Raw genomic sequence first — 18569 nt, 5'->3', positions numbered from 1 at the left:
TTTTTTTCCCCGCTCACAATATATTATTTTTCCATCAATGTATATTTTTTTCACTCGATAAAATTCCAATTTTTCCCCAAAAATTTTGAAAAATTAATTTTTTAATGAACGAATCAATTTGCAATTTTTTGGCCGCAATAAAATAGTGAATGCGAATCGTGCCGCGTGACCTCTATTTTGCCCTTGAACTTCAGTTTCCAATCATTTTTTCTTCTTTATTTCATTATTTCTCAATGAAAAAAAGAGAGAAAAAAAAGAAGTGTTGGATTCCATTGTTATAATGATTTTAATTTTTTCCATACACCTAGGAGAATATAAATAAAAAAATTATTTTTTTTATTTTTTATTTACATTTATTGGTTTTTAATTATTTATTGAAATATTTTTTTTATTAAATTATTTTTATGAACTTTTTTCTGATTTTTGGATTCGATAATTTATTTTAGATGAAAATGACGCAACTTGATTGGCTTTTGCAAAAAATAATGAAAAATAAAAATAATGAAAAATAAATAAAATTAAATAAATAAAAATAATGAAAATATTTTTTGATATTTATTTATTTATTTATAATTATTCTATTTGTTATTTAATAATTTCTTTCAATATTTTTTTTTTTTTATAATTTATAGCAAATTATTTATTTTCGACTAAAAAAAGTAATGCTGCGTATTTTCATTAATTTTTTTTTTTTAATCAATTAATTATTCTATTTGTTATTAATAATTTTGTTTCAATAATTTTTTTTAATTTAAAGCAAATCATTTATTTTCGACTAAAAAATTTAGGTGGCTTTTTGCCACTCATAATTTTTTTATATTAATTATTTATTCTAATTTGTTATTAATAATTTTTTATTCAATAATTTTTTATAATTTATAGCAAATTCATTATTTTAGACGAAAAACATATGTTAATAATAATAATAATAAAAATAATAATAATTTTTGTTAGCTCGTTCATAAATATAAATAAATAAATTTCAAATTAATTTTTTAATTGTTTTTTAAGTTTCTTTTTTTTTTGTTTTTTATTTTTTTATTTTATTTATTTTTTATTTATTTACTTATTTATTCATATGAACAAGCAAATGCAAATAAAAAATAACTTATATTCTTTTTATTATTATTATTATTATTATTATTATTATTATTATTATTATTATTATTATTATTATTATTATTTATTGTTATTGTACGCTACATGAAAAAGTTAATTTAACTTTAACAGTAAACTTTTATTTTTTTAAAGAAAAAAAAAAATCATCGAAAAGAAAATGTCATTTAAAATCTTTTGATCTTCTCTTCTGTTCATAAATGGCAATGAGCCAAAATTATTTTCCGTTGCAAATATTCGTTTATATCAAGTGATCAGTCAACTGACCCCGCATTATGCTCATCAACATAAATGTAATACTTTGATTTTCAAATAGGTTACTTACAAATGATATAACCTGCGTAGCGTATAATCTACGTAACAAATTTGCGTTAAACAAAATTTTTTTCACGGCTCTGACCTTTTTGACCTTGAATTTTGAGAAAAAAACAAATAAATAAACGATTTTTTTGCAAAATTAGTTAACAATATAGGGCTAAACAAATTGTTTATTTATTTAAATATTGCAATACGTATACACCGAAAAAATTATTATTTAATCATTGCGAGTCTAGAAAGAATTTATTGTTATTTATTTATTATTCCTATTGTTATTATTTTATTATTTCTTTTCTTGTTCTTATTCTTATTTTCTGTATTCTTTATTATTTTTATTTTCCTTATTTTTATTTTAGTATTATTAGTTATTATTTTATTTTTTTTTATCTCTGTGCGTCGCAGGCGGGATCGAACCACAGACCCTCGGCTCTATTCCACCAACTCACGTGCCTTAACGACTATGGCCATCGTCCCATTATTTATTATTACTTAGTTTTATTATTGTCCAGTTCTATTAATATTTAGTTTTCTTATTATTTCCTTTTATTATCATTTGATTTTATTATTATTCGGTTTTTTTTATTCATTATTATTTTCCTCCATTTGAAAATATCAAAAATCAGTTCAAAAACATTATAAATAAATTTTACAATTTGTTTGTTTTTTCTCTCTCGATAAAAATGTAGATTTATAATTGAAATAATTTCATAATTTGGTTGATATGAAATTTTAACTTTTATAATTGTATTTTTTTTTCACCATGTTTTTCTTGTTTAAAGATAAATAATAACTTGCGCAATTTATATTTAAGACAATATTTTAGACTTTGATCCTCATTTTAAGAATGGAATCCAACTAATGTTATAATCTTTTGTACAATATTTATTATCAGTTAATTTCTCAAGAGATGATGATAATATTGAGTATATGTAATGAGCGTGTTCCATATGTGGAAAACTTATGTATTTAAAGAAGAAAAAACGAAAAAAAAAAATTGAAATGTTGATGAAATTGACTCGTTTAGTTGTTATAATTATAATCTGAGTTCAAACAGGTTACCGTGATGATGCCTATACCGCCGAAAATAATTTATGGGCAGGGCAAATATTACATTTTGTTTTTAAATCCACTTCTTTCTGGTGTTATTTTTATTTTTTTTTTTTTAAACAAAAGGTTTTCGAATAGTTTTTAATGCTGAAAGAGATTTTTTTTAAATTGTGAATTAGAGACTCAAAATCATGTTTTTTTTTTAACCTTTTGCATGGAATTTTAATCCAACTAACATTTACTAATGTCCATTATGCTTTTTCATGCAGCTTAAAGATGCAGGAAATCGAAAAGGTATGATACATTTTATGCTAAATTTGAGATTTTAGCACAAGAATTATTTGTAAATTATATCTGCTTGCAAGCACTAGACAATAACACTACCATCGGGGGATTTTTATCAGCAGAAAAAAACTGCATCTGATTATAATTTATTTGCTGATAGAAATTTGGAACAACTTCTTCTATACCTTTAGATGCAATTTTTATTTGCCAGTATTTTCAAAATTCAAAGTTTCACGAAAGTTCTGATACGAAAAATTGCATCTGAACGAATTTATTTTTTCTCTAACAGAAGTACAAGACAGAAGAACAGCTTCTTCTCTCTTTCCTTTTTAGACTTTTCTTTTAATTTTTATTGACAAATTTATTGTCAAAATTTTACGAAAATTCTGGTACGAAAAATTGCATCTAAACGGATTTATTTTCCCACTAATAGCATAGATATATTTTGGAAGAAGATTCAAATTTTAAATACTGATGATGTTTTATTTTCTGAAGTTTTTGGTAACAAGAGATTCGAGTAATTAAGTAACGATAAATTACTGCAATAAAGAAAAAAAAAATCCTGGATTAGTAGACGAATGATTATAAGTAGTATTATTACAGTGGGTGAAATAGAGGAGTTTTCAAAAGTTTATCAAAGAATTATTAGAATTAGTCTGCGGGTGTTTAATGTACAGTATGACAAATATTTACCATCTCGGTTCATTTTGACGAAGAGGAATTTGTAAAAGAAACGCATTTCGAAAAGACAAAATTCTCCAAATAGACTTTGGCATTAGAAAACTTGGGGAAAAGATTATTTTTTATTAGTTATGATATCAACGACCGGAGATTTATGGACAGAAATTTAGAGATTGGTGAAGTAAAAGAATAAATCTAGGGGAATAATAAAGTAATCCAGAGCTTAGGCGACATCTGGAAATAAAAATGAAATCCAGTATGTTATTACTTTGTTTTATGTTTATTATTGTTTACGGATGATAAAGAAAAGGATTCAGATAATTTCCTGATGGTAGTGCGGCGCAAAATTGTAGTTGATTTTTGAGAGCATTTTCTAACTATTATTTTTGATATTTCTTAAATGTTTTTTAACACTTCTCAACAATTTTTCTTTAGCAGTTCTCAACTATTTTTCTTTAGCAGTTCTCAACAATTTTTCTTTAGCAGTTCTCAACAATTTTTCTTTAGCATTTCTCAACAATTTTTCTTTAGCATTTCTCAACTATTTTTCTTTAGCATTTATCAATTAGTTTTCTTTAGCATTTCTCATCTACTTTTCTTTAGCATTTCTCAACTATTTTTCTTTAGCATTTCTCATCTACTTTTGCAGCATCTCTCAACTACTTTTTTAAGCATTTTTAATCAGCATTTAATCAACAAAAACTTTGAATTACTTTTGACTGAGTTTCGAGTGTGTTCTTTCGGTTGATCATTAGTTGCATGCAACTTGTTGTAACCATCTGGTTATTTATTATTACTAATTACTAGAAGTTACTAATTACTGATTCCATAATTTTTCTAACATAACTAACAAACTTTGCTTTCTCGTTAACAAATAATGCAGCAGTCTAAAGAGGAACCACAGGAACAATTGACAACGTCAACCACATTGTCACCTTCCGATAAGGTATATTTATAATACTAAATTTTAGTTTGCACCTTCCTTTTTTAAAACATCTTTTGGTTTCTTAAAACAACCTTTGTTTCCTCAATAAATGCTTTCAATTTTGTTCCATTTAATTTCGCCGATTTTTTTTTTGTTTCCTCTAAATGCTATTAATTTTAATATTTTTGAGTAAAAGGCTTCTTAATTTTGTTTCATTTGGTTCTGAATCTATTCCAAATCGAACTGAATTTTAATTTAAACTTTTCTTTTCGAAAATCTATTCCAAAACGAACTGAATTTTAATTTAAACTTTTCTTTTCGAAAACACACCTTTTCTTTTTGTCTTCTCTGAATCCTTTTTTTCATTTGCTTTACTACTCCGCTATATTCTCCATCGAATTTTAATTTCTGAATTTAATTTCTGGAGGTTTCTACCTTCTGGAGATTATTTAAAAAATCGTTTCATTCTACATCGTATTCACTGTAAGAAAAGAATTGTCAAATTAAAACTATAGAGTGTTACGAAATCAAACTCTTTTTTTCAAACTCTTTTTTTCAAACAAACTTTGTTTTCGAAACGAAAAAAAAGTTTCGTACATAAAATTGGTATTCTAAATACATTACAACTTGTTTTAATTTAACAAATTCTTTCTCTAGTGTTTGATTTGATCTAAAATAAATTTGTTCGAAAAACTATTCCCACTGTTTTGTGTTTAATGATTTGTTGAATTAGATCTTCGATATTTTTTCCCCAACACTTTACATTTTCTTTTCGCGCAATTAATGTCAAAAACATTTCACATCCGTACTGTTTACTTTTTCATGCAGCGAACACCGGATAAAGATGCGGTGAGTTTTCTTTTTGTCTTTTCGCAAATAATTCAAGTGTAATAATTAGTTTTCTTTCTTCTCAAGTATGATGATGATGATGATGATGATGATGATGATGATTCATTTGGTTACAATTATAACAATGTCTGTATAATTTAATTGGAAAAACATTATACAATCTCTAAATTTGAATCCAATATTGTGGGGATTTTTCGGTACTTTTATTTTATTATATTATTAATATTATAAATATTATTATAATTATATAATAAATATTATACTATTATAATTAAAATATGATACTTTTAACTAAATTCGAATTTAGAGAACACATTTAATTTGAGAAACAAATGATGCGCTGTAGGGAAAATTCTCCGATAAGAGAATTTTCATTCTCTTATTTAATATTCTTATCGATTCGTTCTTTTTTTTCTTCTTTTTACATATTCTCATCATTTGTGAGAAATTATTATTATTGTTATTGTTATTATCTTTGCAATTAATTAGAATTAATCTATAACAATATTATGTTGACTTTGAGACCTTATTTTTAGCCTCGCTAGAATTTTCTTTTTTTTTCTTTTTCAAGTAATATCGAGACATAACAATATATTATAAGAGAGGCGGCTATTAACCCCTTTTATAAATGCAGTACTATAAAACAAAATATTCTTTTGTTTACATGTTTTGCTCTGATTATTTTGAGATCAGAAAAACACTTCCTTAATTGTTTTATATTTCTCGTTTTTTTTTCTGTGTTTCTAAGAAAGTATTTTCAATGCCAGTGATTTTTTTCTTTTTATTGTTGTGTGTATTATGTGAAAAAAATTGGTTTCTTTTTATTTAGTTTTATTTTCTGCGGTTTTACGATTTAATTCTCTTTTCGGTGCAACTGTACTAGATAATTATATACACGTAATCAGGAACATCGCTTGTCACTTGTTCATGCAACGGCACATGTCATTCATTCAATCGGGTCGTCGACTCTGTTATAAAATACTCTCCATATGTGCGTCTTTTATTATTGTTACAATTTTTTTTTTTTTTTCATGTCAAATACTTTTTGTTACAAGGGAAAGGTTGATTTTTTAATTTACTTTTGGATTTATTTTTCTTTGTTGATTTTTTTTTTTAAAGTTACTGTTAGATTAATTTTTTTTTAATAACTTTTAAGAATATTAAATTCTGTTAAATTATTTTCGAAATTGTAACATTTTCAGCTTAAACTTATTTTATTTATTTATTTACTTTTCTGTTTATTTATTTTTTTATTTATTCATTTGTTTAATAACTTCTTTTATTTATTTACTTATCAATTTACTTATTTCTTTTTTTATTTACTCATTTGATTACTTATTTATTTACTAATTTATTTAATTATTTCTTCACTTATTTATTCACTCATTTATTTACTAATTTATTTATTCATTTATTTACTCATTTATTTACTTATTTATTTATTTTTACACGCTCATTGCAAGAATATTATCGTTTTTCGTAAAGAAATTTTTTATGATACCGAGAAAATATTAGAATTGCCTATTTGAAATTGAAATAATTTATCTATAAATTTTTTAGAGTATCACATTGTTGAGATAAAAAAAAATACTAATAAAACGTTGAATCAATAAAAGCAAAAAGAGCTTAAAAAATAGAAAGTCAAGAATATTCCAGTATTTTTTTTGGAAGTACATGTCGTTCCAAAGATTAGTTTACTCTGATAAAAAATACTTAAAGAAAAATAACACGTGGATCTAGTGAGAAAATTTAATGAAAAAAAAATTAAAATGTATTAGTTAACTAAGAAAAATGTTAAGATTTTTTTTTTTGAAAATTTGAAACGCTGCAATATTAATAAAATAAATAAAAAATTAATAAAAAAATGAAGAAATAGACAGAAAAGTAAATAAATAATAATAATAATAATAAAAAATTATTATTATAATAATTATACTTATAATTTTATCACTATTTTACTAATAAAACTGTAATATTTACAACCTGAATTGAAAAAATATTTGATTTTACAATATAATTATATAATAATTGAAATGAAAAATATATAATTAAACATAATTTTTTTTAAATCTTCGGCCAGTCTTTGGATATAATTGGATTAAGTTACTTTACATTGGCGAATAAATTACACTATTTTTACATAAGTCGCATATTTCAACCGCAAGGCTTGTCAATATTGGCTTCAACAAATTGATGATATTTTTTTATAAATAAAAATAAAATTAATATATTTGAAAAATAATTTTTCTATAATAATATTCTACAAATAGTTCATAATTAATTAATTGATCAATATTGTTGGAATCGTGAATAATTAATTAAATAATTAATATCGTGAATAATTAATTAAATAATTAATATCGTGAATAATTAATTAAATAATTAATATCGTCAAAAATTAATTAAATAATTAATATCGTCAAAAATTAATTGAATAATTAATATCGTCAAAAATTAATTAAATAATTAATATCGTAAATAATTAATTAAATAATTAATATCATAATTATTACTATTCATCTTCTTAATATTCACTAAATTTTGTTTTTTACTTTTTAATTGAGTTTCTAGCAATTTATTGCCTGAAAAAATTTACTCTCAAAATTGAAATTATTTTTATTACATTACCCAGAAAAATATTTATTAATAATTAAAAAATTCAGTCATTTTTCCGAATTAATTAAAATTTTTCCTCTAATTTTTCTAATTTAATTTTTTCTATAATTCACCTTTTTCTAATTTAATTTTTTTTTTTACATTTCACCTTTTTTCTAATTCAATTTTTTTTTCTATATTTCACGTTTTTTCTAAAAAAAAAAATTGTAGAGTGTGAATATTGTTAAATAATAATTCGCCATAAAATTTACATAAGCAACACTGCGTGCATTAAACTATTATTTCATTCATCCCCTCAATTACCAATTGGATTTGACCTTTACCGTATATATTTGTCATTAAATGGTGTATTATTATTCTTTTTTATTTGTTAAGCTTCAAAAATTTTTTTCTTTTTATCAATATTTGCAAATTTTCTATTTTTTAATTTTTTATTATTTCTTTTTTCTACTTTTTAATTTTTTTACTATTTCTTTTTTCTACTTTTCAATTTTTTTATTATTTCTTTTTTCTTTTTTAAAAGTAAAAAAATGTTTTCCATTTTTTAAAATCAGTTTTTTCTGTTCTTTAAAAAATTAGATTTCTGTATTCTATATAAGTTTTTTTCAATTCTTTAAAATTCAACATTTTTTTTCTAATTTATAACATATAATTTCTATAATAGAAATTTTTTTGTCTATTTTTAAAAATTAAAAACTGTTTTTCCATTCCTTAGCATTAATATTTTTTACTTCTAAATTTAGTACATTTTTTGAAAAAACAAAATGGTTTCAATTACAAAAAAAATTGTTTTCTTTCTACTCTATCAATATTTTATCGCAATATTTAAAAAAGACTTAAATATTTATTTCTATCGTAATATTTTTTTATTAAAATATTTAACAATATTTTTTATTAAAATTCTTAACAATATTTTTTATTAAAATTCTTTTTAAATAATTCTTGCGTTCTCTCTTTCTTTCCTCGCGCATTTTATGAAAAAAAAAATTTACAAAAAGTGAATAAATATAATATTATTACCGCCAATAGGGAACGAAAAAAAAAATTTTTTTTTCACTCAAGGCCTCTCTCAGCGTAAATTGTGCGAAAAAAATTTATATATTTCACAAAAATATTGAAACACGTATTTTAATCTCATTGACAGTTTAACTTTGTAGTTATCACGGTATATATAATCAGACGAAAAAAAGAAAAAATACCATCTGTGTGTATTCAAGTAAATATGTATATCAAAAGTCCGTGTACTACATGTGCGATATTTTTTTTTTATAATATACCATATTATAAGTATAATATGTACTTAAATATACATAATAAATTTTTTTACAAAGCAAAAGACTCTCCTTTTAGTAGCGCAAATAATAATATTCTCAAGGCACTCGCACTTGCGCGACAATTCAATAAATTCTATAATTGTAAAATTGTCCCTTTAACAATTTTATTATTAAAATTCCCATTACGTATTGTGTGTGTGTGTATATATATTTTCGCCTATTAGTCACGTATGGCGTCAAGATCAACTTTTCTCAATGGTTAAAAATAAATTTCGACTTGAAATCCCACAAGAGCGCAATAATGATAATATATAACGCGAAAGAAATTTTTAGCTGTATCAAAAATTTTCAAAGAAATTTGTTCTTCATTTTTGCCATTTATTCGCAATTTTACATAATTTTTTTTTTATTCAATTTTTTTTATAGAATATAAATTAAACAAAATAAAAATAAAATTACAATAAATTTAATTAATAATTTAAATAATAATTTAATTAATAAATATAATTATGAAAAAAATAATAAATGTCATAAATTTATAATAATAAATAAAATTATTATAATAATAAAATTCATTCATTTTTCTATTCTTTCGTTATTTATAAACAATCTTTTAGTAATTTAGTAATTTAATCTTTTAGCTTTCAATAATAGAGAAAAAATATGATTAATTTATTTAAATATTAATTAAAACAATAAAATAATTTTTTTATAAACACCTATACATATTTTCGAAATAATAATAATTTATTTATTTATTTAACACTATTAACAATAATAATGTTTTATTTTCCTAATATAGTTTTGTACGCACAATAATGAAAGAAATTTTTTTCGATTTAAATATTTTTCCAAATTACCGTAAAAAACATAAAAACAATTAAAATTAAATATTTACTTAAAAGTCGCCTAATTTCCTAATACACAAAATAATTTTTTTTTTTATTATAAAATACAAATTAATATCAGTAAAAAAAATATCGTCGTTTTGACAATTACAATTTATTTAATTATTTTTTATTACAAAAAATTTATTTATTTATTATTGGTAATCAGGTAATTTGTTTAATAAATTGTTAACATGATGAAATAATTAGTTTATTATGTTATTTTTAGTTAATTTTAATTTATTATTTTTTTCCATGATTTTTTTTTTATTATTGTTTTCATTAATTATTATTTTTTTATTTTTTTATTCATTACCATAATTATTTTATAAATTCGTAAAAATGTATTGTATTTTCTTTTTTTTTTTTGTACAGTCGAACCTGTCGGAATGCAACTCTATTTTAAAATTTTTTTTCTATTCAAAAATGTCCAACAAGAATAATTTTCCTTAGTTCTAGAATATTATAAAAATTTGACAAAATTAAATTTTAAAACAATTTTTTTTTACTATTTTTTATTGTAATAAAATTTTTAAAAAATCAAAGCTGCATTCCGACAGGTTTCACTGTAGAAGAGAATGTAAATTTTGTTGGGAAAAAAATATAAATTTGTTTAAAAAAAAAGAAATTTTGTAAAATAATGTAAATTTGGATAAAATGTAAATTTAGAAAAAATGTAAATTTGGAAAAAATGTAAATTTGGAAAAAAATGGAAATTTACAAAAAAAAAAATGTAAACTTTGTTTTTGTGGAAAAAAAATGAAAAGTTGAATGACTTAACCCGCGATGACGTTGTATCACATGCCCTTAAGTGGATTTTAACGTCTATTATCAATTTGACACTCACTGATAAAATATTTTGTCAGAGGAAACAAGAGTGCTTTTTTATAAAAAAAAAAAAAAAAAGAGAAGGAGAGAAAAAAGAGTAAATAAAAAGAGAAAAAAAAACTATTTCACGATTGGGATAACTGCTCCGCCTTCGGGGTTCCACCAATAACCAGAGAGAGTCGATTGTCAATTCTCAGTTCGTCTTTAGTGTGTTCACTGTGAGCCTCGTTAATCGACCTGGAACCGGGAACACTTCCAGTTTCACTCAAAGTTCCTTCAAAGTTAAAACACGGCTCTCGAATTATAAAAAAAGAAACCGGCCGCCTCGATAAAAAAAAATAATTTCTATTCCTTCTTACCCGAATTTTACAACAAAAATTACTAGAAAAAAAAAAATTAAATTTTACTCATTTCTGAAAATAGATAATAGCCGCGGAAATTTTTTTTTTTTTTAAAGTGCCTGGGAAAAAATATTTTTAAACTCTTTTTTTGACGTACGCATTTTTTTTCGCGCTACTGTCAGAATAAAAAAAAAATATATTTTCCTATTATTTCAATAAGGCAAAAAGGAGACGGGATAATTTTTTATTTATATCTATATAGTGAAAGTTGGTTGTGCGGTAAAAAGTTGATTATTATTATAATATTTTTGTCGAGGAGAGAGAAAAATGGGCTATAGCAAGGAAAAGGTAATTCGAAATATCTTTTGAAATATTGGTTTGCAAGTACTTGTTGATATAAATATTATTGATATAAATTTTACGCAGTGATACCTCATATATTTAATTTGACATCATTTATTTGACAAATTTTGAATTCACTGCGCGATTATTATTTTTAAGGAACGGGGAAATTATTTCTTTATTTTCTTATCGAAAACTTTTTTCAATTTTAAAATTTTAATTTCAATTATTATTAAATTACAATTAACAATTTTGTAATAATATTAATAATAATTATTTATTATTAATAATTTTATTTTATTGTCAATATTTTAAAAATAATTGTTATTATTATTAATATTGCACTGAAAAAATGTGCTTTTTAAATCCAAAAATAAGTATAGCTAACCAAAAAAATATGTTTCAATTAAACATATTTTATAATTGAATCAAATGTAATTTTTATTAGATTTTTTTTAATTAAACTTATAATTTATTGAAATAATTTTTGGTTCACTTTATCACAAAGATAATTATGTTTGATTCAAATATATTGTTTTCTCACTGTAAACATGAAATTAAATCATTTTTAAAATTTTAATTTCAATTATTATTACTATTATTATTTTTATTGTTTTCATTATTTTTATTATTATTATTATTATTATTATTATTATTATTATTATTATTATTATTATTTTATTATTATTATTATTATTATTATTATTATTATTATTATTATTATTATTATTATTATTATTATTATCACCATTATTATTATTATTATTTTTTTTCATATTCAAAACATTCTTTGAATTTCTACGCAAAAACTACATTTATAAATATAATTAAAAAATTGTTTAAATTATTTTTTTCTAATTAATTATAGCAGTATAAACAAATTATATTAACAATATAACATAAAAAAAAATTACATATTATATTATATATTTATTAAATAAATAAATAAATAATTATAAACAATATAGTGTTATTATTAATTCTTAATTATTAATATTAGTAATTACTATGTAATTAATATTTTAATGATATTATTATCAATTGGTATAAATATTAATTATTGATTACTAATTATTAATGATTAATTCTGAATTGTTAATTACTATGTTTAATTAATATTTTAATTATATTAATGTTAATTGGGATAAATATGAGGCCTCATAAATATTAATTATTGATTATTAAAAATTAATTATTAATTATCAATGATAAGTCAATTATTTATTAGGTACTAATTATTAAAGTAGCAATTATTTATTACTAATTATTAGTGGATTTTTATTCCCAGCAGAGTTAGTTACCCATTTTTTCATACAGTTTTAATTTTCGAAGATAAATTATTGAATTATCAATTTAAAATTTTTTTTATTAATTAGGAATTACTAAATTTTATTAATTATTAAATTGTCAATCACATTTTTTGAATTAATTATTTAAATAATATTATTATTATTATTATTATTATTATTATTATTATTATTATAATTTTTTTTTTATTAATTAGGAATTACTAAATTTTATTAATTATTAAATTGTCAATCACATTTATTGAATTAATTATTTAAATAATAATAGTGGAAAATCGTTGGAATAAGTGAAGGAAAAAATTAATTCAATTTAGATATTATATTTTTTCGATTTAAACTTCTTTTTGAATTTTCCTCAGAAAATTTCCATATTGAGGAGAAAATTAAACAGATTTTGTTTTTAATTCTGTTGAATAAAATATTAATTTACACTGTTTTATAAAAAAAAATATTATTGTCTATTTACATTTTTCTTTTATTTCTTGAAACTTTGTGCGATGTATTTTATGAGTGTTGATGATTCAAGTTTTCGCAAAATTCAATTACAGTTTAGCAAATTGTCTTTTTTAATGGAAACAATATGTGATAATTTTGACATTTAGATCATAATGTATTTTTTTTCATTGTTAATAAGTTCTAAAAGCTTTACTTTGTTTTGCTAATTATTATTTTGTATTATTATTATTATCATTATATATTTACTCAACTGGAAAAAAATTTATTTGATTCAAATAACCGATTACTTGTCAATTTAATTTTTTTACATCTTTTTTACATTTATTTATATTAAAAATTTTTATTTTTGTCAATTAAATTGTATTTTTGCTTTAAATACCGAATTCAATAAAACTTATTTCATTCAAGTAAATATTTATTTGATAATAGACAATAATTGATAGATTATTTGAGTTAAATAATTTTTCTGCTTTGTATTTGTTTTTTCCATTTTTTCCATTTATTATTTTTTATTATTTATTAAAATTTATTTATTAAAAATTTTTGCTTTAGTCATTTAAATTGTATTTTTGCTTCAAATAGCAAATTATTGTTTCAAATATAAAATTTATTTATAGTTTAAAAAAAAATTATTTGATTCAAGTAAATATTTTATTTGATAATAGACGAATTTATTTGAATCAAATAAATTTTGTTATCCAGTGAAATATTATTATTTTTACAATATCAGTTTAAATGATAATAGTCGAATTTTTTTTTTTTTTTTTTTTGCTCTTTTTTTCTTTAAACTATGCGATAAAAATCACATCTTCATTTGAATCTTTATAAAGTGCTTTCAATCAAAATTGATCAAATCAAGCAATTCGAACCCACGTATATTATGTATCTCTCAAATACTCGGCGCAATTATATGAAGATCCACTCGTTTCAAAAGTAGGTGATTATTCTGTAACACAGGATGTCCAATAGACTGTTCAATTCACTAAAATTAGTCCCTGCACGAAAGTTTAAAAAAAAAAATATTTACCAAAAAAAAAATCTATGATAATAATTAATAATAGTATAAAAAAAATTCGACAACTTTTAACAAGTATTTTCTGACTATAAAATTTTTTTTTTTTGTCACAAGTGGAAAGCAAAACAAAACAAATGATTTGTAACAAAAATAATGTTTAAAATAATAATAATAAAAATATTTGCTTTCAAAATTAAAATCGCTCTTTATTAGACAATAATTAATAATAAAAAATAATATCAATTTTTATTCAAATTATTCTAGAAATAAATTTTACAAAAATTATTTACAAAAACATTAATAATTAAAAAATTTTACCACTATAAAAAAATGTTTAGAAAATTTTTTTCTACGTAAAATCGTTATAATAACTGGATTTTAAATTTCTATTGACAATAAAATTGTGTTAACAATAAAAAAAACAATAAAAAAAATTTTTTAAATAAATAAAAAAGGAAAAATAATAATAATAAATAATATTTGCTTTCAGTTAAAGCCGTTTTTTTAATTATCCAATAATTATAAATAAAAATACATAACAATAATAAAAAAAATTAATAAAAATAAATTAATAAATAAAAAATAATTAAAAAAAACAATAATAATTATAGTGAGAAATATTTATACTCGAGGATAAAATATAAAATATATTTATATAATATTTTAAATTTTTATATAATATTATAATTATAAATAAAAACAAGAAAAAAATACAAATTATAATTAAAATTAAATTAAATTACTAAAAAAAAAAAAAAAAATTAATATTTGAAGGAAATATTAATATTATTAATATAAACTCGAAATTTTAATTGAATCGCCTAGGATATATTTATTCGCGTGTTCAATTCACATTTTAACAAATAATAATTAATTCTGGTAGAGAAGAAGAAAATGAATTTATATATTTATAATCCATTTTCCTATTCAATTTGAAACTGTTTTAATGTTTAGATCCATCATTTTTGCGTAATTAGTGTCTTTCAGAGCGTAATTAACAAAGCTTAGCATTCAATTCGCTCCGTTTATTATTGCATCTGTTGTGAATATTACTCACGTAACTATATTCTATATTCTACAATTCAGGGTCTTTAAACAATTGAAAAGCACTTCCGATATACAATAATCACTTTTTTTTACTTTACTTATTCATCAAAATTGTGTAAAACTGTTTTAGATTAAAATTTACATAATTTTCCATTGAGAATTTCTCATTTCTTTTGACGATTTTTTAAATCTTTGTTCTTAGTTATAAATTAATTTAGTTAATTTTAATTAATTTTTTTTTCGAAATTTTAATTCTATTTTTTGTAATTTTATTTTTTATTAGGTATTTTCTACTATTTCTTTATTATTATTACTATTATTTTTTATTTCTTTATTATTATTACTATTATTTTAATTTTAGTTAATTTTTTTCATGTTTTGCTCCTTTTTCTAATTTTGTTTTTTTATTATTTCACTCAATATTATAAATATTCAACATAAAATTCTTTAAAATAAAATTAATTAAGACTGAAAAAAATCTCTCACGCACGGGGATCGAACCCTAGATCTCGAGGGCACAAACCAAATACACATACCTCACAGCCACGCAACCTCGTTTTTTTATTTCTATATTATTTTATTTTCCCCTATTTGTTTTTATTTTATTTTATTTTACTTCGAATTTTTAAAAAATAACCGAGTGGTAATATTTAAATTATTTTAACATAAAAAGAAAATATTAAACTAGAATTGTTATTCTATTTTTAAATAGAAAAATCGAGAAAAATATTTTCGAAAAGAAATTAAAATTTTTGCAAGTATAGAAAAACTAATATAATAAAAATAATAATAAAATTAAAAAATTAAAAATATTTGTAAGTACTGTGTCATTTTTTTGTTTTGTTTAGTGCCGTCTATATGTCATGGGGTTAATACTCTATTATATTTGTTTTATGACTCAAAGCGAGATTACAAGAAAAATAAGAAAAAAAAAGAAAATGTTTCTGGGCGTTTGCATAAATTTTATATATATAGCGATAATTCTATAATCAGGTCCAGATATTAAATTTTCATCTCCCGCTGTTTTTGAAACAAACAAATAAATATGTTGGCGAAAATTGGTAATTTTCATATTGTTTCAAAAATAATAACAAATATATTTGGTACTATAAACATTTAAATATTGTCAAAAAAATATCATTTTGACGAAATTTGAAAATTTAAATATTAAAGAAGTAAATAATTACTTTCAATGGTAATATTATTACGAATGGCAATATGTAAGCGTCATGGCTTAGTGGTTAGTGCATTAGGCTTTCAATGCGTAGGTCCCAGGTTCGATTCCCGTCAGGGGAAGAATTTTTCAATTCGTACTATTACGAATAACAATAAATACTAGTAATAAATAATTATAATAAAGTTAATAAATTAATAAATAATATTATTACGAAATAAAAATAAGTACTAAAAAAATAATAAAATTCGTGATAGTTACTTCCAATTACTGAAATATTGAGAATTAAATATTATATTCTGTAATTCAATTAATAAAATAATAATAAATAAAATTTTATTTCAACAATAAAATATTAAAGATAAAATTATATTTTATAATGGTGATAAGAAAGGTATAGAAAAAAATGTCTCGTTTAAAAAAATCAATATTGTGGGTTATTCGTATGCAAAATAGTCGAAAGAATATTGGTCGTCACCTCACAAGTCCGAGGTTGAATAATATTGAGAGTCAAATTTTCTAAAAATATTCGTAAAAAATTTATACAATATATATTTCTTTTAGAATGATAAAGAAAACTAAACAGATTTTTGTTTGGCAAATGACAATATTTCGAAATTCTTTTTTAGTAGCAAAATAAATTCAGGAATTTAATCATTATTTTCTACTTTTAATTTGATAAGTAAATTTTTTTTAATTTTATTTAGGTATATTGAATATTTATTGAATATTAAAATTAATTTGAATAAATATAAAAATATGAAAAGAATAAAACTAAATATAAAAATTAAACAATAAAGAAACAAACAAGAATAAAACTAAATAATAAAAATTAAACAATAAAAGAATAAAATAAAAAAATTATTAAATAATAAAAATAGAAAAAATATAATAAATTAAGTAATTAAATAATTTATAAAATTTTTGGCATTTATGGTACAATTTTTATTATAAGAATTTTTTTAATAAGATATCCACTTTAATCGTGAGATCAATTAAAATTAATCTTATCTCTAAATTTACAATTGAAGTTAATATGCGTGAGAATAGAAATCAAAATTAATCTTATTTATTAATTTCATTATTATTTAATATTATACAATAATTATTTATCAATTTATTAATTAAATATGGGAATCGATTAAATTGGAATTAAAATTTGATATAATCAGAAATAATTATTTTATTGTCAATTAAATTAAATTATATCTATACTCAGAGGCAAACAAATTTTTAATTTCAATTTATATAGGGTCTGACAACTTTTTTTTTCAAATGATCATTTCAAAGGGCTATAAATATAAAACTATTAATTTTAACTGATGATGTTATGTATAAATTTTAGTGAACTAAATTTAGATTACCATTCATTCATTAAATATCTACTTTGTGAATCACTTAGTAGAAAAAAAATAAAAAAAAATTATAATAATTTATTTATAATACTTAATGTTTTTTTTAATTATTTTGTTTTTATTTTATCTACAAAATAGAACCAAAAAAATTTCAATTTACAAAATTTTTGAAGTAGAAGAAATTATAAATTATAATAAATAAAAATAATTTTTTATTAAATAATAAAATAATAATAATTATAAACATTTTTAAAGAAACTAATAAATAAAAATGAATATTGTTGCAATAATAATTTTTTTATTTTTCATTAGATATTATTATTTATATTTTATACACTTTATGCGTAGTACTTTTTTAAAAATAATTCCTTTATTTCGTTATTGAATAATTAAGATTAAAAGTTATAATTAAAAATTGAAATGAAGAATTTAAATTGTAAATGAAAATTGCTAATTAAAAAGAAAAGAAAAAAAAAAGAATTTTAATTTTAAAGTATAATTAAAATATACTAAAATTTGGAATTGAAATTAATTTTTGTTCGTTGCGAATTAAAAGGAGAGCTCGAGAGGGTGAAGACATTTGAGTGGAGAATTAAAACCGGAAAATTTTCTCATTTATTTATTTTATATTGAATAAATTATATATATATAATATTTACATTATATTTACTTTCAACTTTCCTTTAATATTATTTACATAAAAATA

At 20.4% G+C, this 18569-nt stretch overlaps 1 protein-coding gene across 5 annotated transcripts in view; it reads left to right on the top strand.

Moving 5' to 3' along the window:
- The window catches only part of LOC122507959 (solute carrier family 2, facilitated glucose transporter member 1-like), a 49649-nt gene that overhangs the window by 16328 nt on the left and 14752 nt on the right, over positions 1–18569 (top strand). The window contains exons 2-4 of one of the 5 annotated variants that reach the window (XM_043621001.1): positions 2751–2775; positions 4331–4393; positions 5201–5221. The exons of 3 other annotated variants lie outside the window; for them this stretch is intronic. In XM_043621001.1, coding sequence (XP_043476936.1) covers positions 2758–2775; positions 4331–4393; positions 5201–5221 — 102 coding nt within the window. In that variant the 5' untranslated portion in view covers positions 2751–2757. Of the gene's footprint in view, positions 1–2750; positions 2776–4330; positions 4394–5200; positions 5222–10991; positions 11516–18569 lie in introns of those variants that run through there. One more of the 5 variants, XM_043621029.1, reaches the window with a different exon arrangement.

This window comes from Leptopilina heterotoma, unplaced genomic scaffold (assembly GCF_015476425.1).
Source record: "Leptopilina heterotoma isolate Lh14 unplaced genomic scaffold, ASM1547642v1 Lhet_114, whole genome shotgun sequence".
In the NCBI taxonomy this organism is placed as follows: Eukaryota; Metazoa; Arthropoda; class Insecta; order Hymenoptera; family Figitidae; genus Leptopilina; species Leptopilina heterotoma.
The sequence above is the reverse complement of the archived record's forward strand: the minus strand, read 5'-3'. Positions and strand labels throughout refer to the sequence as shown.